This window comes from Argiope bruennichi, chromosome 5, assembly GCF_947563725.1.
Source record: "Argiope bruennichi chromosome 5, qqArgBrue1.1, whole genome shotgun sequence".
Taxonomy (NCBI): domain Eukaryota; kingdom Metazoa; phylum Arthropoda; class Arachnida; order Araneae; family Araneidae; genus Argiope; species Argiope bruennichi.
The window spans coordinates 34,945,402-34,969,315 of NC_079155.1; the positions used below are offsets into that span (position 1 = coordinate 34,945,402).

General features: G+C 25.5%; 2 protein-coding genes across 2 annotated transcripts; one reads left to right on the forward strand and one right to left on the reverse strand.

The window, feature by feature from the left end:
• Window positions 1–5,710: 5,710 nt before the first annotated feature.
• Window positions 5,711–16,793, reverse strand: LOC129968920 (SAGA-associated factor 29-like). Its single transcript, XM_056083266.1, has 5 exons — window positions 16,637–16,793; window positions 16,248–16,334; window positions 14,311–14,536; window positions 8,951–9,090; window positions 5,711–6,338 (listed from the first exon to the last, which is right to left on the reverse strand). Exons 2-5 carry the CDS (start codon window positions 16,326–16,328, stop codon window positions 5,928–5,930), a joined length of 858 nt encoding a protein of 285 aa, XP_055939241.1. The 5' UTR covers window positions 16,329–16,334; window positions 16,637–16,793; the 3' UTR covers window positions 5,711–5,927.
• An 867-nt stretch (window positions 16,794–17,660) lies between these two features.
• On the forward strand, window positions 17,661–21,835 carry LOC129969336 (cyclin-dependent kinase 2-interacting protein-like). Its single transcript, XM_056083863.1, has 4 exons — window positions 17,661–17,906; window positions 19,146–19,242; window positions 19,816–19,939; window positions 21,599–21,835. The coding sequence occupies exons 1-4, from the start codon at window positions 17,761–17,763 to the stop codon at window positions 21,808–21,810; spliced, it is 579 nt and encodes a 192-aa protein (XP_055939838.1). The 5' UTR covers window positions 17,661–17,760; the 3' UTR covers window positions 21,811–21,835.
• Window positions 21,836–23,914: the final 2,079 nt, after the last annotated feature.

Below are 23,914 nucleotides of genomic sequence, written 5' to 3' on the forward strand. Positions count from 1 at the left end.
TTAATGGAAATTTAGTAAAACAAATTAAAAATATTTTATAATTAATTAATTAATATTGCTAACAGAATATTAAACAATCAACAGTTTTAGTATATTATAACGAAGAATTCATTTGATTCTTCAACAACATGAATAAAATAACCAATTAGATTTGTCAGTCTACACCAGTTTGGTATTTTCTTTTAAAATAGTCTTGATTTTAATCTAAACTTATTAAATATAATAGCTATAATTATTTTTATAAATTAATATTATTGATAATATAAATAATAATAAGCTATAAACAAATTACACAATTTGGTTTTTGTATTACCATGATTATCTGCAACTAGTATTTTTGTAGTTTTTTTTTAATTGAATTTTTTGTAATCTAAAATTGATAGTGAATAATGTAGTTATTGCAATATTGTTGTAGTTCCTTAAAATTTTATCAATATCCTTTAGGCGACCAGCTGGTTCATAGGTATATTGGTTACCTTTAATTTCAATTAAATTGTTTAGATATAACTTCATATCCATGATACTGTTAAACTGCCAGGCATTTAAGACATGTTACTAAAGACTGTCTTACATATGCTCCACTCATAGTATATATAAAATTTTTTAATGGAGTCAAGCTCCCATGGCACTATTAAAAAATGTATGGTTTCATCTATCTTATAAATTTTGCGGTATTGTACCTTTTTTTTAATCATCTGATGAATAGATAGATATTAAACATAATCCTTCTTTAACTTTCAACAATGGAAGAAAATTATATGATCAGATAATTGATGAAACAATGAAATGGGTTAGGATGTCAAGGCAAAAGTGTGATCTGATGGGTAATTTATAAAATATATATATATATATATATATATATTTTAAAAATTGCCAAAATGCAACAAAAACTCACATACCTATTAAATTAGTATCATGAAAAAGCAAATTTTTAAAAAATTAGCTCAGAGATGCACAGTTTCACTCCTACCTACAGCTATCACATGCCAAATGTGGTAGCTGTAGGTGAAAAGGGATATCCAGTAGAATGTCACACACATTCATTTTTATTATTAGTAGAGATTTCATAAACAGACAATTAAAGATTATTCTGCATGGTATATGGAAAATGAACTTGGTTCTCTTAATGTATTTTGAAAGCTCTCTTTCAAAGTACATTTATATAATATAAAGTATTAAAAAAAAAAAGTTGATTTAACTAGATGAAATGAGGCACAACTTCTAACTTAATTATGTGATTATTTATAATATTGCAGACATAATATACTGTTTACATTTTAAAAATTATTGCTGTTTTGAATACAAATGGATAAAATTTAATAATTTGACTAGGAAAACTTTATTTACATTATTTAAGCAATCATTATTGAAATGTAAGAAATTGATTTTTAATAAAATGGAAGTTTTTAACATACCTTTGGCAATTCTCCACCTAGTGATCTCAAGTATGAGAATTTTTTCAAATATCTGGATGAATAATAATTTATCTGTTACAGTTACCTTTGGCAATTAGTTGTACGTTTGCAATAAAGGAACTTTAATAAAATTAATCTCATATATATAGGAAGGAAATAAATTTTATTATGAATATTCGTGTGAGTACACTAGATGATATGCTTATTAGATAGGTTTTTAAAAAAAATTCATCATACTGTCACAAATTAGCTAATGAATGTTGTAATAAAAAATATCATGCACTTTGATAGATTCCTAAAGAAATAATTATTATTTGCAGATATAACTATAACATTAAATGTTTTACATCCTAGCATTAAATTCACTATCTATAATAATATTATGAATACTCAAATCTATCACTAAAACTGAATTGGAAAAAAAAAAAAAAATAGTGATCCATTAACAGAAAAAAAAATTGCAATGCTAAATACAAAAAAATAAATAAATATTAGGAATAATCTTCAATTTGGTCTGTAAAGGCAAAATATAATGAATAACTAATTTTTATTCATATTTATCTTTGTTTACATACTTAAACTAGTAAATTTAAAAATAATAAAAACGCCCTGCTAGCTGCCAAAACAGAAACTGGAATCTTACATCTGATAATAATATAAACTTAAAGGGTAGAGTTATTTTTAACTCTGCCGAGAATTACAGAGAGCAATGAATGATTGTATATACTGAGAGCACAAAAAGAAAGTGTTTTTAATCATAACAAAAACACTTAGCAGATAGATAAATGCTTTTATTTACAAAAAGTAAAAAAAAAAAAAAAATAATAATAATAATAATTAGTCTATTAGTGTGGCCACCTAATCAAAAGTGACACAAGTCCCTTCTCCAAAAGAAAGAAAAGAAAAAAAAAAATCAATGACCAAGGAAATAGAGAAAAATTAACTATTGCAGTTTTACCTATTAAAAAAAGTAATATGCCTGCAAACTTTTATTGTACATTGTAGCACATATTTAATACAAATTATTTTTTGTTTGAGTTAGAATGTTAAATAACTCTACACAATTATGTAAATCTAGGAATTTCCTGATCTGGTGTAGTAGTTAATTTTACCAACATGCATGATTAAACATTTTTTTCTTCTCCAAATCTGAATCTTTAATAACTCGGTGTATGGATCAAAGTTAATCTGGAGATTGATGCATCCCCAAATTCATTAAAAAAATGTTAAAAATCAAGAGCAGAGTTGGAAAATTAATATCATATCACTTTAAAATGACAACTTTTTTCTATAAAAGAATACAAAACAGAAAATACTACGGGAAAAAAAAACCTCAATATTTTTAATGATTTCTATAATGCATATAACATTGATGTGAGCATTTTTAACATCAAATAGGGCATGTATTGATTAATATTTTATTATTTGTTAATGAAAATTCCTTATAATGAAGAAACAAATATTTGATATATAATACAATTTCATATTCGAGGGCTGTAATACAGCTGATTTTTTAAAAAGCTGCTGGGTTTATTTTATAAAAGTATTGCTGAATATTTCTACATAAGATTAATTTCAATGAAATCTTTTGAGACATTTTCAAAATGTATTAAATAAAATGTTGAAATTTCAGTTTAAAAGGGAGGAATATTGAAAATATGATTTTGTTAGTCATATTTTGCTTGGAGAATATCTTTTTATTTAAGACATAAATTGTACTTTTTATTTTAAGACACAACTTCCAAAAATATATTTAAAATATTTTATAAATTTTTTTATCTTGTAAAACAAATGTAATTAAGTCTTTTAATTTATTAATTACAACATATTATTTTAGTTTTTTAAAAAAAAGATTTTGATGGCATAGTCTGTTTTGGGATCAATGAATCAAAGATTCAAATTAAATTCCAACCAAAATCTATTTTATTTGGATTTGGTATACATTAAATCTGCTCTGTTAGGTCTTTTAAAGAAAGTTCAAAGAGTAGAATTTTTAACATCCATGTTAAAGGCATTACATCACTGATTATGCTTTAAAATTTATTTTACAATAGATTTTGAGTAGCCTCAAAATACAAGAGTAATGGGATGAAATTTAATCAATTGAAAAAAAATTTAATGTAATAATCTTACTTTGTGGTTTCCAATACAATATATATTAATATAATTTGTCAAAGTATACTATAAAAACAGGAAGCATTATTTAAGTGAAGCATTTATAAAACAACTAGGAAATGAAAATCTTGTGATGGTTAGTATCATAACACATTATTTTGCATAGGGTTCTTTTCGTTTTAAATATTCTTTTAAATTTTGAAATCTTTAAAACTGTGCCAAAATTTCTGAATTACAGTAGACACCCGATTATCCGCACCTGCTTCACAAAGTTTTTTTTTTTTTTTTTTTACTGATTTCTTCAAAAAAGGTGCAGTTTTACAGTTATGATTTGTAATTGCATAATACATTACAGTATTAAAACAGTACACATGTATTAATTTTTCTGTGTATCCTTGACGCCTCTCGTAAGTAGAAAGCACTTTTCCGTTTTCATTAACAAAATGCATTTTAGGTTAGTTTTGAGTGATATACTAAAATAGTAAGCGTTAGTTAAACATTTCCTGCTGTTTATTTTACGTTTTATTGTACCTAAAACGATTTTTCAAAGTTGGAATGACTGTTTTCTCTTTTGCTATACCCGTTTTTAGCTTTTTTCGGATTATCCGCGATTTTTGTTATCCGCGGCGGCCGCGCCACCCAATTCCGCGGATAATCGGGTATGGTATGGTATCAGGGGTGTTTGTGCTCCGGGGAAACCCCGGAATTCCGGCGATTTTGAACTTCGATACCCGGAAATTCCGGGGATCGTCGTTCAAAAGGAAGTAGGAATAATAATGAATTATTTATTTTGATCTGGGTAATTTTGTTTGCTTTGAAAGCAGAAAACGCAAGGTCAGTGTGTGTGGTGAAAACTTTTCCTTTCTTTCTCCAAAGGCAGTGATAATGCGTGAAAAGGGGGGAAAAACTTCTTTTTTGTTCTTTCCTTATTGCGAGTTATGACTCATTCCCCCGGTTCTCGGACATTCTCTTCTGGATTCTTTTCGGCAAGTAGGCGCGGCAGAAAAAAAAGGGAGAGACTTCGTTCGACCAGATGTGCGATCACGTGACCTGGGTTATTAATTTTGTAACCCAGTTTTTGTAATTAATAACCATAATTAATTGCAAAATTAATGGTTATTAATTTTGCAAAAAAAGTAATTCATTGAACTTTTATAATTAAGTCATTCAATACTTCATAATCGTAATTTTTCATTTCTCTCCCCCCCCCTCTCGAAACTTCAAAATGTCGGTAGTAAGTCCGTAAAAGTTTCCGGGGATTTTTTGGCGTCCCACAAACACCCCTGTGGTATGGTAGTTTGGGAATTTTTTGACGCAAGAGCCATAATTGGCTAAATTGCGGCACCGCGGATAATCGGGAGTGTACTGTATTTAGAAAATTATATGTAATTAGCTTATGCTTCATCTATGGTTCATCATGAAAATTATTGCTTTCTTTATTCGTAATAATTAATTTGATGCCTACTTTTTAAATAACTTGAAGATACAAGTTTGTCTTTTTGTGGTTTATTGGTAACAAAAACATAACATCGACAAATTTAGACTAAAATTTCTTGATAAACAAAAGGCACATGATTATGCCTTCAAGGACAATTCAATATTAATAGGTACATCGTATCCAAGAAAATATTATAATGTGTAGCAGGCCTAGTGAGCTACATATAACATAATATTTGGCAGAGAGCCAAGATCACAACCAACATAGTCCATGATATTCAAGTTCACTTCTGATATAAAAAGAAAAAAAAAATATTCTAGCATTAACAGTGAGACCACCTGGTATTTACATGATTGACAGCTGGCTTCGCCCAAGAAGACCATGTGGTTAACTAAATTCTTAACATCATATACAGAGACAGAATGAAACTATCAACCTCCGAGCAAAGAAATTTATGTCCAGAGGTGAAAAGAATGTAAGGAATCAGTAAAGGAATTGTACAAACTGCATCAATGGTCTGATTTTATTTAATGAAGTAAATGAAATGATAACTATAAAAATATTTTATTTACAGAATATGCATATTTACATCAGACATATTTGCAATACATGAATTTTAATCTGCAGTTGAATTTTACTAACTCAGTAATAGAATATAATGAATTAAATGATAAGAATAAAAATATTTTATTTATAGAAAATGCACATTTACATCAGATATATTTGCAATGTAAAAATTCTAACCTAAAATTATATTTTATTGATCTAATAATATTCAAATTCAAAAATGCTTTTTTACACTAATCATAAATGCAGAATGTGTACATCAGCATCAAAAAACTCACTGATTCTATTTTTATTATTTATTTCAAAAGATAAGACAGAAAAACTAATTTTTGATCAGTTCATGAAATTTAATAAAATTCAACTGTGATTAATACAAAAAAAGATATTGCATATTATTCAGTTTCAAAACTTCTAAAAGCTAATACATATCTCTGAGGAACATTAATAGGAGGAGAATATCCACCCTCACAGTCATTATCTTCGAATGAAATTTGATAAGGTTCAAAAGCAGTACCAGGAGGCTCATGAACCACACCTTTGTAAAAACATGTAGTGTTTTCATAAAGGGCCAGAACTGTTGTTCCTTTAGGAAATATAGCATTTGGATTCTCAACTGGATTTGCTCTCATGTTAGGTAGTGGAATGACTTTCTCTTTTTTTAAAACATACGTTGATTTTTGTTTCTCATCAATATCCTGAATTTTGTATTCTTCAGTTGTGAAATCATAATTTATTACTTCAGCTAAAATCCATTCATGCAATCGATGTTTAACTGTCACAAAAGCTGCAACCATATCAGAGGGCTGAAATGTAATAAATGTTTAAATTATACTAAAATTAATTCTTTTTAAGGACACAATAATCTCTAATTTATAAAAAAAATCTCAAAATGTCTTTATTTAATACTATAAAATGACTTATGAAATACATAACATGTGACAACTTCAAATACTAAAAATCAATTTATACAAAACTGGATGAAATATAAAGATTAAAATATTATTAATAGTTATCCCAATGTATTTATATTTAATCCTTATATTTGAACATAATTTGATTTTGACAACAAAAATCAATATCTTATGAAATAAGCTCTTAAGGTATAATCCCTTTAAACATGGATCAATACTTAATTCTTAAGCAGCTAAAGATAAATATAAACTTCCTATTGGAAAAATGCCTTAAAAGATTAAAAAAATTGTATTCAATATTGTTTGAGTTAATATGTATATAACATTGAGAAATTACAGATTTTAAATCTTTATACAATCCTTTAACTTATAATATAGAAATTAACAAAATTTTAAATATTGTTCTGCAACACAAGAGTTTTAAATTTCAGCTTAATCAATGACAGCCTTGAGGAAAGTTCGTGTTGGTTGGGGGGATCTTCTACAAAGAGCAATTGAAGTAGTTTAAAGTCATCACAAATAGTGATATTCAAAGCTTCACAAATTAGTCAGAAAAGAAAAAAATTCTTTTTTAAAAAAATCCTAGTTGTGAAGAAAATTTTTAACTGCATATGGCACTCAAAACCTTGCAGCTGTACAAAAGCACTTAAATTTTTCAGCAGTCCATTTATTGTTTCAAATAATATATATATGTAATGACGTTTCTTAATTTAAATCCAAATTAATTTTCTAATTTTTATCTTAAATTAGTCCACGTTACTTATTCTAAAATGTTCTCATATTTCCTGATTCAAATCCGACTTTTTAATTTAATTATTTCTAATATGTGTTCCAAAAATTAGCTGAGTTGGAAAATCTCATGCTCCAAGTAAAGAGATTAAAAAAAAAAAAGCATTCTTTCAAATATCTCCTTTTCTATGTCAATTTGTGTCAAAGAAATCATTATCAGAATCTCTTTGTAAAATCACTTTTCAGAAAAGAAAAACAGAGATTTTCAGAGAAAACTTTATTGTTTTTGCTCTTGTGTAATGATGTAAACAGACACATCTTTCTATCATCAATTCTTCCATGTGTACTTCAAAATTTGTCTTTTTTTTTTTTTCAGCCACACATCTGCAAAATCACTATATATATATATATAATGATATTTTAAACTCTAATTTATTCCCAAAGATAATTATTTATCTTAAGTTAGCCCATAGTAGCTTCATTCTAAAATATTCTCTTATTTCCTGTTCGTATTCCACTTTTTCTGTTTAATTAATTCAAGAGAAGTTTTGTTAAATGCTTAGGTCGGCAATTCACATGCTCCACGTGAAGGGATAGAAAAATGTCCAGTAAGCACATTCTTTTAAAAGATCCCTGTGTTTCCCTTACTTGTGACTGACATGCGTCAGAAATCCCTATCAGAATCTTAATAATATATTAGCACTGTGAAGAAATATTTTCCCTAAAAATATCTCATGTTATATAAGATGAGGGATAATCTATTTCTCGCTTCTTCCACACTTCTGCTTTTCCGCCGTTCTGTGGCAGATATGCCTTGTCCGCGCCTTCATGTAAATAAATTATGCCTTCCTTCCGGGGGAGAATAAAACAAACTTAAAAACTGAAGGTCTCTTCACTGCTTGTTGCACTTGCATTCTGCTTCATGTAAAATAATGCTTACATTATATATATATATATATATATATATATATATATATATATATATATATATATATATATATTCACACATAATTGTCAATTTAATCCCTTCCCAACTGAAATCATATGCCTACTTCTAATGATTTAGAAATTAGTTATAGGGTCATAATTACAGTTGATACTCTGTGTATTTAAAAAGCTTTATTTTAACCAAACTCTTTTTATAGTTTTAAGAAGTACAAAAACATTTCTTACACTAATCACATAATTAATAACAACTTCCCATATATGGTTACGACTAATTATGTTTGTCAATAAATAAAAGCTCAAAGAACTTTTCAACAACCTCAAAACATCACAGAATTTATTTTTTTAATGTGTATATATATTATATGAACATACAATCATACATTCTATCTTGATTTAAAATGCTCTAGTAGACATTGGTTTACACTGAATTATACTTTTTTTTTATACATCTTTATCTTAGACTAATAAATTGATAGATTTTTGAATTAAAGAATTAATTTAGAAACTAATGGGAATAATTTCCAAATCTTTATTTAAAACATTTCAAAATTCTCCATTTTATTAAAAATCCGTCAAAAATTATTAATTTCTCATATGAAGATCAATTTTTTTTCAATAAAATTGCAATGGCTATAATTCTAAGTTATATGAAAAATTACATCTCAGTTATTTAGAAACATCAACTTTTGAATTTAAATAAAGGATAATGATGTGAATTCTAATGTAATTTAATTATAACTTATAAATCAATATAATAAATTAGAAAATAATCAATTGAATAATTGTCAAGTTATACATGTTCATTTGATGAGAACAGTATTACTTACTTTGGCAACATATCCAGCATCTGTCTGAACTGCTCCACACAATGGAGGTATTTCTTCATCATTTTCACCAACCCATAATGGTAAAGTCTCAGCAGTTTCTTTTAATGCTGCCAACTCTGCAGATATTTCCTTGGGACAACCTATTAAAAAAATAGTATTATCGCTATTAATAATAAAGGAAAATGTGTGTATGTTGGCATTCATCTGGCTGAACTTTTTGATCTACAGATATTAATTTTAGCACATATATATTTGAGAGGGTGAGAATTAGCACCTCTGAGAGATTTTTGACAGTGTAATTAATTAACTCTATCAGCCTGGCTAATGTAAAGATTTTAGTGCCTCAAAACCCAGAGAAATTTTTCAGCTATGAAAATAGAAAATTTTCCTTTCTTTCAGAGTAATAACAAGAGGGAGACATCTGTTAAGCTATAACCGAAATATCCATCTAGTTTTTTTACACTAATAGGATATCCTGCGATTGTCATTTCCGATTTCAGGAAACGATTTTTTAAAATTTGTTGCTAGTTGATAAATTTATCATCAGTAATATTTCCAAGATTTTAAGAACATTTTTTTATATGTGTGCACCTTATATTGCTATATATTAAGGAGCAAATTTTAAAAAATATAATAGGAATAAACAAATCAAACATAAAACTTTATCATCTACAGTATATCAAACACGAGGTTTGAATCTCCTTAAAAAATTTTTATCTCAGGAAATGCATTGCTTATCTATCATGTCTGAAATCATTTAAAGTAAAAATAAAATTTTAAATTCACTATGAATGAAATTTTTTTTTCGTAATTTTTCAAAGACGCTTTAAATAATTTATAAAAATTTGTCAAAATATAAATACTTTTAATTGTATAAAATGAAACTTAAATAGTAATGTAAAATATAATTTTAAAACTGCTTGCTTTATCAATATTTTTTACTTTTTATAAAAATATTAATTTTGTTAAAAATTTTTATTTTTTGCAAACAATTCATATTTTAGAGATTTTCAGCTTAACTTACTTTCTTTAATAAAGGAGTTTTACACAGCAAGACAAATTTTAAATTTAAAATGCAAATAATAGATAGTGGGCCACCTTAATAAAACAAGTTTTTTGCTTTAAAAAAAGTATTAAAATGTCTAAGATTAAGCATATTTGTTTAATTTGTTAGTTTCTGCACTTCCTAATTGGAGCAATGAAATAATATTTATAATTTTTTTCTATAACATAAAGAGAAATATAACTTTAATAACTCTTAAATTTACATTTCATTTACAGTTTTTATTTTTAAAAAAATGACAATATTTCTAGAATAAAGAACTAACATCGAAATTCTGGTACAAAATATTACCAATAATATACACATACAGAGGTAGCCAAGATTGTTATATTTTGAAAATTTTTATATTTTCTAACTTTGTATGCTTAAAGAAAATGTAACGTTCCACAAAATACAAACTCTTACATATCACTTTAAAGAGAATTTAATGCTGATTTCAATACAAAAAGCATATTCAAATATATGCAATACAAAAAAAGTTATTCTTACTTTAATTTGAATAACAAAGACAGTGATGAAGTGGATTGTAATTTCTAACTTTTTTTCAAATCCTTCAATTTTTCTTACCTGGGAATCAATTAAAGGTTAATAACTGCTAGCAGAAGCTAACATCCTGTTCAAAGTTGAAGTAAGTCATTATTGTGCCTTTTTCTGTAGAAGGAAGACTGTTTTTTATGTAAGAAATTTTGTTACACTTTTTAATATTTAGTAAAAACTTTTGTAAATATTCCTAATATGTAGTCAAGAAGAAATGACATCATATAAAAGAACAGTTTGGGCATCTAGAAATAGAACTAAGATTATTGTGTTACATGAATGTGGTCTTTCCTGTGCTGAAATTGCAAAACAGGTGGGTGGTTCAGTGACTACATCTGGAGCCTGAAAGTTTTGTTTATGATATCAGGAGACAAATTCAATAAGAAACAAAGTAGGAAATGGCTGAAAAAGGCACACCACATCTATTGATGACAGAAGAATAAAAAGACTATGTCTCCAAGATAGAAGAATGTCATCAGTAGCCATTAGAAATCAATTGAATGATGTTGGCATTTATATCAGTTCAAGAACAATCATGAGAAGATTATTAGACGTTGGACTAAGAGGTAGACTTCAATGAAAAAAATCCTTATCTCAATTTATAGCAGCATATAAAATGGCTACGGTAGGCAAAGGAACGCATTAAAGGGACAGATGATTAGTGATCACAAGTTATATGGAATAATGAAACAAAGATATTGTTATTCAGTAGTAATGGTGGAAATATGTAAAACATAGAAGAGGCGAAAAGCTATATCCTGACTGTATTCAAGCAGCTATGAAGAGCTCAGTGTTATGATTTGGTCATGCATGTCAGTTGACAGTAGTGGTCTCCATGTCATTGATGGGATATTAAATGCAAGAAAATACATTGACACTATTCTAGAGCAAAAATTTACACCTTCCATGAGTGATCTCTTTCCCAAAAACGCATCATTTATTTTTCAGAAAGATTCAGCTCTTTTGCCACACAATAAAAATATCAAGAGTAGTTTAGCACAAAGAGCATTGAATTGTTACATGGCCAGGAAACAGTCCTGACCTCAAAACTATTGAGAACTTATGGCACTGTTTGAAAACTCTTGTACATATGAAGCATTCATCAAATAAAAAAGAATTAATTGAGGCTATAACTATTTCCTGGCATCATGCAACAATGAAGGAAGAACTTAAAACTCTCATCAGCTCAATGAACCATCGATGTGAAGCTGTAAAAAAATAAAGGCTATTCTACTAAGCATAACTCACTGTAGTCATCAGCATCTAATCATCTTGATAATTATTGCCACTCAACTTTTTTGTATTGCAAATATTTGAATTTTCCTTTTCTCACTGAAATCAGCATTAAATTCTCTTTAAAATGATATGCAAGAGGTTGCATTTTGTGAAACATTACATTTCTATATGCATACAAAGTTAAAAAAAAAACCATAAAAATTTATTAAAATGTCAACAATTTTTGCCACAACTGTATATTATTACATTTCATTTAGAAGAAAGTAATTTTATTTGAAGAATCGGAATAGTAAATACAATAGAGAAGAATATTATTTTATAAAATATACACTAATTTTTTATAATTATAATTTAAAACTTCAAATTTTACTCCATTCCAAAATTACATTCACAATTGATTTTAAGTGTATTTAACAAACAGAAAATTTATCTAAAATATGGTGATAAAATATAATAAAATGTGCAAACCATGAAAAGCTGTGGGAAAAAAGAAACGATAGACAAAAAAAAAAAAAAAAAAAAAAAAGGTAATTTTATAAATTTTTAACTTATTTTGTTTAATAAAATAATAAAAGCAAGAAAAAAACTATTAGTACATAATTGGCAGAAATATACATTTAAATGTATAAAGATTTCAGAGAAAAATTTAAATTATCAATATCAATAAAAATAAACAAAGATAAAAGAAAGAACTTTTGAAAGAAATTAGAAATTCTTAATATTTTATGCATAAAAATACTTAAAAAGAACTCATTGCTAATGGCAACTGTTTGACTTTGTTTTGCATCCATAAATATTATAGCACAAAAATAAGTTTTACATCATCTTTAAATTAAAATAAATTATTTTGATTTAAACAATTTTTTTTCTTTAAAAAAAAAATTCAAACGCATTTTATAATATATTTGATTTGAAACTTAAGTCATTTACATTGTTAAAATTAATATTTCATCCCATTTTTTTCTTCTTTTCCTTTATTCATTGTTCTTAATCAAGATATGAAGATTGCACCTATTATTTTTCATGTTGAGTAGGTTTCAGTGTAACGCAGTTTTTACATGATAACTTCCATAAATATTATGGTTAAAATAAATTTTATACAATCCTAAAATTTAAAGAAATTATCTTTTCAATAGTACTAATTTAATTACTGTAACTTTTGTCTAGAATGAATTATCATTTTAATATGTTTTAGCCATATTTTTACTTACATTTTATTTTACCTTTTCATTCTTTCATAGTTCATAGTTTAGATAATATGAATACTCGATTTATTTTCCACATTGAAGAGTTTTTTAGTTTAAAGTTTGGTTTAAATAAAACTTTTGTTTACTGTGACAATAACAAATAATGCTTAACTTTAAAAGTAAGTAATTATAAATTTTTTAAAAAAGTTTAACCAATTTTAAATACTTTTATACTATTTATGTTTTAACTCGACATTCTATTTTCTTATTGAAATAAGTTAAAATAATTTTTTTATTAAATCAGAAAATTTTTCAATGAATAATCTTTTTATGAATGATGAAATATATTCTGTATTATATGCGAAATTTCAAATCTAAATCATTCTTCTTTCTATTCTTTTAATTTTTTTTCAGATGTGTTTCAATTCAGTAAGCATATCATTTGATTATTTAAAGTTTAATTACTGGTTGTTTAAAATTAAACTTTAAGTTTTGAGTGAAATGACAGAAAATTAGTGAAGGTCGCAACAGAACAAACATAATTGTATAAGGCTTAAAAACAGCATGCACAGGAATAATTATGAAGAACCAATAGCAAAAGCTAGTTAATTAAAAAAAAATTTGGAAAAAGAGGCACTATTTAATGAGCCTTGTAGAACATGATAATGCATTCATATAAATTATATATGTTTTCCATCTTGTACAATCATTTAAATTGAAAAAAAGGGACAATATCTGTGAAATTCATTCTCAAATACCCAAACTGATTCTATTTCTAAATTTTACATATGATTTCTAACAGTAAAAATAAAAATACTATTTGTAAAAATGAAAATGCCATTAGAAAAATTCAATTATAAATAGATATTAACAATAGTTAAAAATCCCCATATAGATTAAATAATCAGTATAGGTATTATGTAGTTCATACTGGAAAAATGTCAATTTCATCCCGCCCCCTCGCACACTCACATAAAAAAATAAACAATTAAGAATATGAAAGAAAAATGCCAATTTATATATACTAAAATTGATTCTTTACAAGTAATAGACAAGAAGAATTATAGTAATTTTAGAATTAAAAAATATTTAATCATGTATCTATTAGCATGAAATGATCAACAATATTGCTTCAATATCCTCACAATATTGACCAACATTCAGAATATCAATAAACATCATGGAGATATCACAAAATATATTGTGCTAGTAGGAGTAATACTAATATTGCATAATAAGAACTTATGCAACCAGAAGTTATTAGTCAATAGAAAAACCTATAATATTTATATAATTTTTTTAATTAAGTTAATGTCATATTCAAGTTGATATCAAACCTTTTAATGCAGTTGAAAGACTGGAAAAGTAGTTTTTGCGCATTTCTGCAATATGTTCCAATGCTTTGTGTATTCTTTCAATTTCTTGCGTTGTATTTTGTAACTCTTTTTTATATAATGTCAATTGACTTTTTACAATAGATTGCTTTGGCTTCTTTCCAGCTGCATTCAGGTCAGCCTCATTCTTACTGATAGCAGCCAGTTCCTCTGGATCCGTTTTAGATTCCTATTAAAAAGTATAATAAATACTATGGTACAAATAATAAAAAGATTTACGAAAAATACATTATTACAATAGAATATCTACATAACATGCACAATAAAAAAATGGTGACTGTAACCTTTTACACATGCAATGATAGATACAGTTAACTCTAGATATATTTTAGAAATATGTAGAACAGTTATAGAAAAAAATAGGTAAAAATAAAAGAACACAGAACAGATTTTTTTTATCAATCAGACCAAACAATAAAAAAAAAATGCCAAATATTAACCGAGATTACAATTAGGTTATCATATTTGGTAATTTATTACCTTTACAAATAATAATTTGATAATTGTATTATATTTTTTACTTTAATTAAAAAATAGCATAAGCATAAAAAATATTAGGTTTATAATATTGTAATTGATTTAAAAAACGTTATAAATTTCTTTTTTTTTGTATCATAAAAATTAATAATAAAGTCACTTCTAAGGTCATTCCATGTTATACTTACCAAATTTCAAATACAAATACTCACCAATTCAGATTTTCATAAAACTTAGCACAGATGAATTTTCATATTGACATGGGGAAATACTAATTATTTCATACAGGCATACTAAAGTTCATACTGGTATGTTTACTCCTTTTTGAATAGTTATTATATAAACTTCCACAAATTTGCATAAAAATGGTATATGGATTTTATTAAAATTGCTCCAGCATCTCTCCAAATCACCCCTCTCTGCAAGGAAAGGAGTAATTTTTCTTGCTCTTTCTTGTGATATATACAAACTAATATACGAAAAAAAACTTTGATAAAATAAAAATAAAAATTCAAATTTTTTTCAAAAAGTGCATATTTGAAAATTTTCAAACTTAATCCATTAATAGTTAGTAATGTCATTAATCACCATATTAATTTGGAATGGGCTATTTGTTATCAAAAAAAAGCTTGATTTTTCATTAATACCATGTATTTAGTTAAGTAACACCAGAATGCTAATTTTTACATGCCTGTGAAAATAAATATGAACATAAACTTGAAGAATGATTATAATAATAAGTTTAAAGTAAAATTTTTATCATCTAAAGTTTTAAAAGTCCATGCTAATTAGTTAAATATCACTTTCAAGCATTAAGTAATTTTTTTCAGTGGGAGCTGTAGGATTAACTTTTATTAGAATATCCACTTTTGACAATGACAAACATTATTTCTTGGATATAAAAATGATGTATATGGCCCAAATGGATGGAGAAAAATACTTTTTACTACACCAAGTCTTAATTTTTCTGTAAAGCATGAACCAAGCTATTTGTTACAATTTACAATGTCTATGAAACAGGTGGTGCTGTGTGTATTCACTTTCATTTGCATATATTAGATATTTTTTCTTATTCATTGTTAACTTTTATAAATACCTGGTTTTATAAGTGCATTTAAAAAAATTGTCTTGATATGATTTGGAATGACTCTCTAAAAGGCATAATCTACTATAAAGACATTTTTTCTTTTATATAGTTTTAGAAACTTTTATACTAAATAATATGCATCACATATTAGCTTCATATGTGCAGAAAATGTAATTTATTTAGTAAAACCAATAAATAAAACTCATATTATTACAAAAGTAACAAGACGAAGAATGATTTAAAAAAAAAAAATGTTTAGTTAATAAAACAATTGTGAAATACGTTAAAAATATATTAAAAGAATAAAACTGCATACTTGTATATCCAATAATAAGCCTTTTAGAGCTTCGATTTCAGATTCCATTTCAGGTGGAAGGGCCATATTTTTCTCCGCCATTAGATACTATAATTATAAAATCATTTTAAATATAAAGAATCAGTGTAATTACCCATTTATATAAGTGCATCATTAGTTACCTTTTTTTATAAGTACATCATGGGTTAAAAAACATCTAGTTACTTTAATAAAGATTTCTTCTAAATATTATTAATCCTTTCCAGCATCAAATACCAAAAACACATTAATAAAGATGATATGTTTATTTTGTGTGTGGATACATTCAAAAGATGAATTTTTAATTTTATAAATGTAATAAAATTATAATAATTAAAAACAATTAGTCAGATAATTAAATCCTCTCTTACCTAAATCAAAAACTCAAGCACTGAAAATATTCCACTTATTAATATAGATAGAACTCAAATTCAATCAAACACCTAATATAATTGCTGCATCTTCAGAAAGTATGCGGGCAGAAGCGTTATGCTACGCACAAGTACACCGCACAGCAATGAAAGGTACACCAATCAGTGATAAGTATCTGTCATTTGCATAGTTTCAGTTATAAGTTATTCGGCAGAGTTGCCATTTTGGCTTGTTTTCAGAGCATTTGGCGTTAGAAATTTTGTTTTGTAACAGATTCCAAAATCAAATCATTATTGAGTGTTCAAATTAATCTCAATTATTAAGTTAATTTTCCAAGTTATACGTCCATTAGAACGTTATATTCAATGGATAATTTAGGTATTTTGCAGCCCGATGCCGTGCGCATCATAAGGTCCCTCTTTTAATTAAATAGGCAATTTAGTTTTATTTTTCAATATATTTTATATATGTAAATGATGTATTTTAGGTTAATATTTTTTTATTTTATGAACTTTGAAAAAATGAATTAGTTTTTATTTATCTATCGTAACTCAAGACAGCTCTACATCAACGCTTATATATAATATTATTGAGGCAGAAATTCAGAGTGTATGAATTCTAATAACTAATTGAACTTAATGAAAATGAAGAAATCTGTTGGTACACTTGGTATAAAATTATTTTAATATTTTATAATTTATAGGATATTATTTTTTACAAATTTATTCATTTAAAAACTAGGGAAATAATGTTTTGCGAGCCTGCCTAGATATCTGCGTCTGACACTACTTGTACTGAATCCTCTCTTATGAAGTTTTGTATTTAAAAATTATTGAATTTAATAAAAAAATTATTTTGCAGAAATTTTTTTTAACTACTCACAATGAAATGACACTTATAAGAAAGAATTTTAATAAAACAACTACGTGAGGTCTTTTCTTTAAAAAAAAAAAAAAAAAAAAATAGGTTTGCAGTATTTTGCCAGTGTCATCTAGCAACCCTAGACATTTGTGTTGTCAATAGATGCGGTTTCAGTTCATGTCAAATACAGAAAAACACGTGTTCTTTGTTTATGTTTTAAATTATTGTTGCTTTCTTTCTCAGAAAAAGTAACAGGTTGTAAATGAGTTCAAAAAAGTTAACCGGAAATAAACGCATTATCCACGATTCTGTCGTAGATTTGTACAACTGTATACAAAAATGGAAATTTCTTACGTCTGATTGTTATTCTACTGTTAAAAGTATTTGCTTGATAAAACAGAATTCTCTGTTAGTTGATTTATGATTATTTTTTTTCTTTATGTCAATATAACATTGACATTTTCTCATATTTTCCCTCATATATTTTTAATCATGGCCATCTCAGTTTAATATCTAATAATGCAGTGTTTTTGTACTTAGTGATAATTTATTTATTTTACGTAATTTCAAGAATAAAAGTATAATCAATGCAAATGCAGCTTTTTAGATTTTTTTCTGCAGAGCAACATAAAATTTCTAAGCTCTATAGGGCATTATAATCACGTCTCTTGAGAAAGGTAGACATTTCTTAATAAACAAAGAGTAAGAACATTTATCAATGAAATGGGCCTTCAAAATTATTCCTATTGAATATCTATTATTTGAACAGCTTTGCTTATATTATGATAATTAAAGAGTTCACTATTGTTTTTTTTTATGAATTTTTTTGGATATCAACAAAATTTTTGTTAAATTTCCTTTGTACTATGTGTTTTACTTTTAATTTTTACATTAATATGAATCATCTTACTGCTTATATTTTTTCAGAATGTAAACAGTGTCTTTTTATTAAAATTTACTAATAAAAATTACTATTAATTTACTTATTTAATAATTTTTTTATTTTATAAACAGAATTATCAAACAATATTTCAAATATTGAAAAATTGCTGTACAATGATTTACATTAACATTACATTGAGTGATGTCTGTTTAAATTACTGCATTTTTGCTGGAAGACTTTACAATATATAAATAATTTACCATTCTGAATAAAAATTTAGTTCGTTTCAAAATACTTTACATTAATTTAAATGTTTATTTATAACTAAACAAATCATAAGTTTTCTCCAATGTTTATTTATATTTTATATAATTTTAATGACTGATTAAAGTCATTTTGTATCCTTCTTAGCATTATGCCCTATGATAGCAATACTGTTAAATACAATTATAATTATATTCTCAAATAAAATATAAAATCAAAATTAGAAATTTTTTAACACTTTTTTGTATTGAAAAAAAAAAATGTAATGTTATTTAATTATAACGTTGAGTTAAATATAATATTCTTGAGTGTTCATTCAAGTATTTTTGTTGTGAAATATGATTTAGAGATTTCTTTGCACAACTTTTCTAATATTTTCTTTAAAACAAAGTGGATAAATTTATATGAGATAAATTTATTTATGACATATTTTTTAATCTTTTTTACTTGTTAGAGTGCATTATAATAAATTTATAATACTGTTCTATATTATTATTTAGACATGATGAAGATCAAAATGAAGCTGAAGAGCCTATTTCTAGTTTTTCCGAGCTTGAAAACTTAAGTTGTGAATTATTACAAAAATTGAAGAAATTGGTGAGCTTTCTTGTTTTATTCATTTTGTTTAGAGTTATTTTAGTTTCTCCAGTAGTAGTTCCAAAACTTTTAAAAAGAAACCACTTTTTAAAAAACAAATCCCTAGTAACCTAGTTCATTCTTAGCATATAGAATTTTTTTTTTGGAGATGAACTGTGTATGTTCTTTCTGAAATAAGTTTTATGAGTAAAAAAGATTTTTTGAAGAAATAAACATTTATTATTAAAAATAACTTTATATAGAATATTTCTAATGTATAGCTTCATGAAGATAAGCCTATATCATATTTTTGACTTTTATAGAATAGTAAATATAATTCAAGATCTTACTACAATCCATCACCCATGATTGATTCATGACCTTAGTTTGAGAACCCTGTGTTAGTGTATACATTTTAAATCTGAATCTTGCATATTTCATTTTAAAATTATGATCAATAAAAATCCATATTGCCTTGTATAAAAAGTTTATTACACTGCTCTTTAATGTAATTATATTGCTTTGATTGTAAATAGGATGAATGAACTAGTTATTAAGATAAAAATAATAAACTGAATTAATCTTGTTTTCTAGGAGGCTGTAGCAGAAAAAATAAGGCAGATTCCACGAAAACTCAAATCTGTTAGAGAATTATCTGATTTGCAACAATCAACAGATGAAAATTTTGATCTAGAGTTATCTAAATTGTCCATAATTTGTAAGTAATATATGCCTTTATTTCATTTCAAAATGACATATTTAAAATATTTTTATTATTTCAAGAGCATCTTGCTTTATTATTCTAAATTCTTATGCTAAAATTTTTTTCTAATATTTTTATTAAAGAAGTACTAGTTTAAAATGTGATACAGTTTTAAAAAATTTGCATTTTTTTTTTTGGTTATAATTTTATGAAAATAAGTGGGGCGGGGGGATTAAGATATTTATATATTTCTTATTAGCTTACCAATTTTCAGAATCTTAAAGACACTGTAGGTGGATTTAGATAACATATATAAAACTATACATACATAAAGTATTTTATCAGCAATATTTTGCAAAATTTGGAAATTTTATTTTCCTTTTTAGTAGATTATTTATTTATGTTGCATTGAATTTTTTTAAAATGATATAATTCCATAAATTCTGCTATATATATATTTCATTTGTTGTTAATTCTATTATATGTGAGAATTGATGGCTCATGTGTTGAAGCTTTAGAGGTATTGTAATCTTTCCTATAATATACAATGAATAAATTGTGTCTTTTCTACTTAATTGTAAATAATTCAATTATTAATCTATAAAAATAATAATTTTGAATGGATGTAGGTAAATTTTAAAAATGAGCTATACTTAAAAGTTTCAACAAAAATAAGAATTTCCAAATGAATAATGCTTTTGATTATTATTATTTATTTATTTATTATTATTATTATTTTGCATTTTCTAATAATTTTTTTTTCTCTAAGTAAAAATCAAAATAATGAGGAATATAAAATTTATTTCATTTATAATGAATACTATCTTATTTAAAAATAACATTTAATTCTAAAATGTTGTAAATATTAAAATATAATGACAAAATTTGTTAGAAATTAGATTCATTTGTTCTTCACTGACTTTATATTGTATTTTATCAATATTTGTAAAATTCTGATTCTTTCTCTATTACTGTTTGTTAAGTAAATTACAAAAGCATTTTTGAGTTATAAAGAACTGTTAGTATTGCAGGTATATGAAATTCTTTGTTTATAAAAATGCTATTTCTCCTTAGGTATATTTATTAACATTTATTATTTTCAAATATGCAAAATAAAAAAAGAATGAATGAAAAGAATGAAAGAATGAAAAAAAAAGTAATATTGTCATTTAAAAAGTGACCAATACTACTGAAATTGTAGATTCTCTATGAGGGATTTAAGTTATGTATGATTTTTTTGGACACATATCATAAATGTGAAAGTAATTACATGTGTAAGGAAAATATTTAAGAAAAAGTATTTATCTGTAGATTACAAATCTTTATGTTGAAAAGAAAATCAATTTGACTGTTGTCACATTTCTTAAGGTTATATTACAGGAGGATGAAAAATGTCACAGTGTATTTATTTTCCATTAGATTTTCAACAATTTTAAGTACAAATAGCTTAAAATGTTAAATTTTCTAAATAATAATTTAAAATGAATTTCTTCATTATGTATTATTTTATACATATTTGTAAGATTCTATAAAAAGTACTGAAATTGGCATATAAGTAGATAAATTTAAAAAAAAAAAAAAAAACGTTCTGACCTAAAGGATATTATTATGTTTTTTTCCACTCGAAGGCATTTCTTTAACATTATATTCTTCCATTTTTTTTTTCCCTTGTAGGTGAAACATCAACAGAAATAGAACAAATGTATACAAAAGAATTTAAAATGAAATCAAATATAGCAAAAGAAATTTGCATTTTAACAAAAGAATCTCAACTAACTTTTTTTGAAGCATACTGGAAGTATGAACCTAACATAGATAGAGAAATAGTTGATAGTTATTTGAAGAGAATGATATTTATACTTGAATTACATTCTCAATTGTCATAACTGATTATATATATATATGTGTATGTGCGATTTTTTATATTTCATTTTTTAATGAATGAAAAGTACTAAAGTACTATCTAATGTACTGTATTAATAAATATTTTAGAAAATTAATATTTTTTAAATAAAAGATTTTGTTTCATTTACATTTTCTCATTATACTTTTGGTTGGTAATTTTAAAACTAATTACATTTTTAAAAAAAATAAAATCGCAGAATTAAAATTGGAAACATTATACCTTATTACAGATTTTTAAAAAATCCACTATCCACAAAAAGAATGTGTGTGTGAATTTTTAATCAAGCTTTAATTTCTTTTGCTTTGTTCTTTCAAATGATAAATATGTGACTTAATCTGGTTACATACGGTTTTTACTTCAATAAACAATCAATCCATAACTGATAAAGTTCTATTAATTCAAGAATAGTAATTTTATTGCATCACTAGCCGCCTCTGGCGACCAGCCGGTTCGCCAATCTTAATGCTCGTTAAAATTTTAATAATTAAATATTTTATGCAATTCCTACTTTAATAGCTTCTTCATCAAAATATTTTAAAACTTCAGATTTTGATAGTCATATAATTCACTCATAATATTATAAAAGTCATAACATAATATGTATCTCTAATTTTCTGTTAGCTCTCGTAGAATTTATGCTTTAAATTAAAGTGGAAATGATTAATCTGCAATTAATATAGTAACATTTTTTACTGAAATAAAGCATTTTTTTAATAATATGATTACTGAAAACAGAGTCACTGAGCATTTAAACCTTATGGACACTAAAGAATATCTTTCTTAATACTCATAAGGTTAACATGTAATATCTTTCTTAATGCTTAACATGTAATATCTCAAGAATTTGTAAACAAAATTTTCTCAGATCATCCTGAGCAGATTGATTCATTAACAGTGTTTGATTTTAAATGCATCAAACACTAAGAAAATAAACAGAATCGTTTGAAATAATTGGTCGAAAACTGGTTTAAAAAAACTTAAACAACGATGTACTTAAAACTATAAGCATATACAAAAATATATATAACTAACATAAATACCATTTAATTACAAAAGCATACAACTAACTTAAAAATAATTTAAATCAAGTCCGCATTCGTTGAAAATAGTTGTCAACAATCAAAACACAATGCACATGTGTGAATTTTCTACATCAGTTAGGGTAACGCTATGCAGATTAGAAATTTTTAATTTTCTTTATTCTGTTTTATTTTAATTCAAAAGTACTTCAGAAAAAATCTGAAAGATCGATTAATTAACAATGTTTAATTTTAAAAGCATCAGACACTAAAAAAATAAACAGAATCGTTTGAAATAATCGGTCGAAAAATGTTAAACCAAACCTCATTAGCGTGGGGAAAAAACTGAAGCCTTACTCATTTGGCGGTGGGGAAATGAAGAATTTTTTGGCGGGAAAGTTAGTTTTTAATTAATAATTAAAATTCTAATTAAAAATTCAAAAAAAGGGACCTCAGGTGCACATTTGCGACTTCCAAGGTATACATGGTAGCTGTAGGTCTGGCCTGTAGAGCGCCTACACACACACACACATTGAGCTTTATTATAAGTATAGATATAGATTTTTATAATTTTTCATGATTGGTTGAATGATAAAAATTTTGAATTGCCATTTTCTGAAATTTTTTTTTTATTTGATAATTAAGAGAGAAGATAAAAATATTATTTGCAAATTCAAACTACTACAATTAACAAGCTTCATGCAATTCTAGTTATGTTTTTCTATTGCTATATACAGTGGGTAAAAAAAGTTTCCATACGGAAGACTAAAATAAAAATAAACTAGTAGTATAATTTCTAATCTGCTTTTTATCTTTATAAACTATATTGTTAATATGAGTCTTCAAAAGGGAATTTCATAATAAATTTCTCTTTTTTACAAAACTTAGCAAGTCATTTTGCAATTTTTAAGATAAGTGACGAAGTATCATGCAAAAAAAAGTTTCTGTACGCAATATGCAAATTCCTGCTGACGTGCTCTACAACTAATTTACAGTAAATATTCGAAGTTTGAGGGTTTGTCAGAGTGAAGAATACAACATAACAACTGTTTAATTCCAATGTTT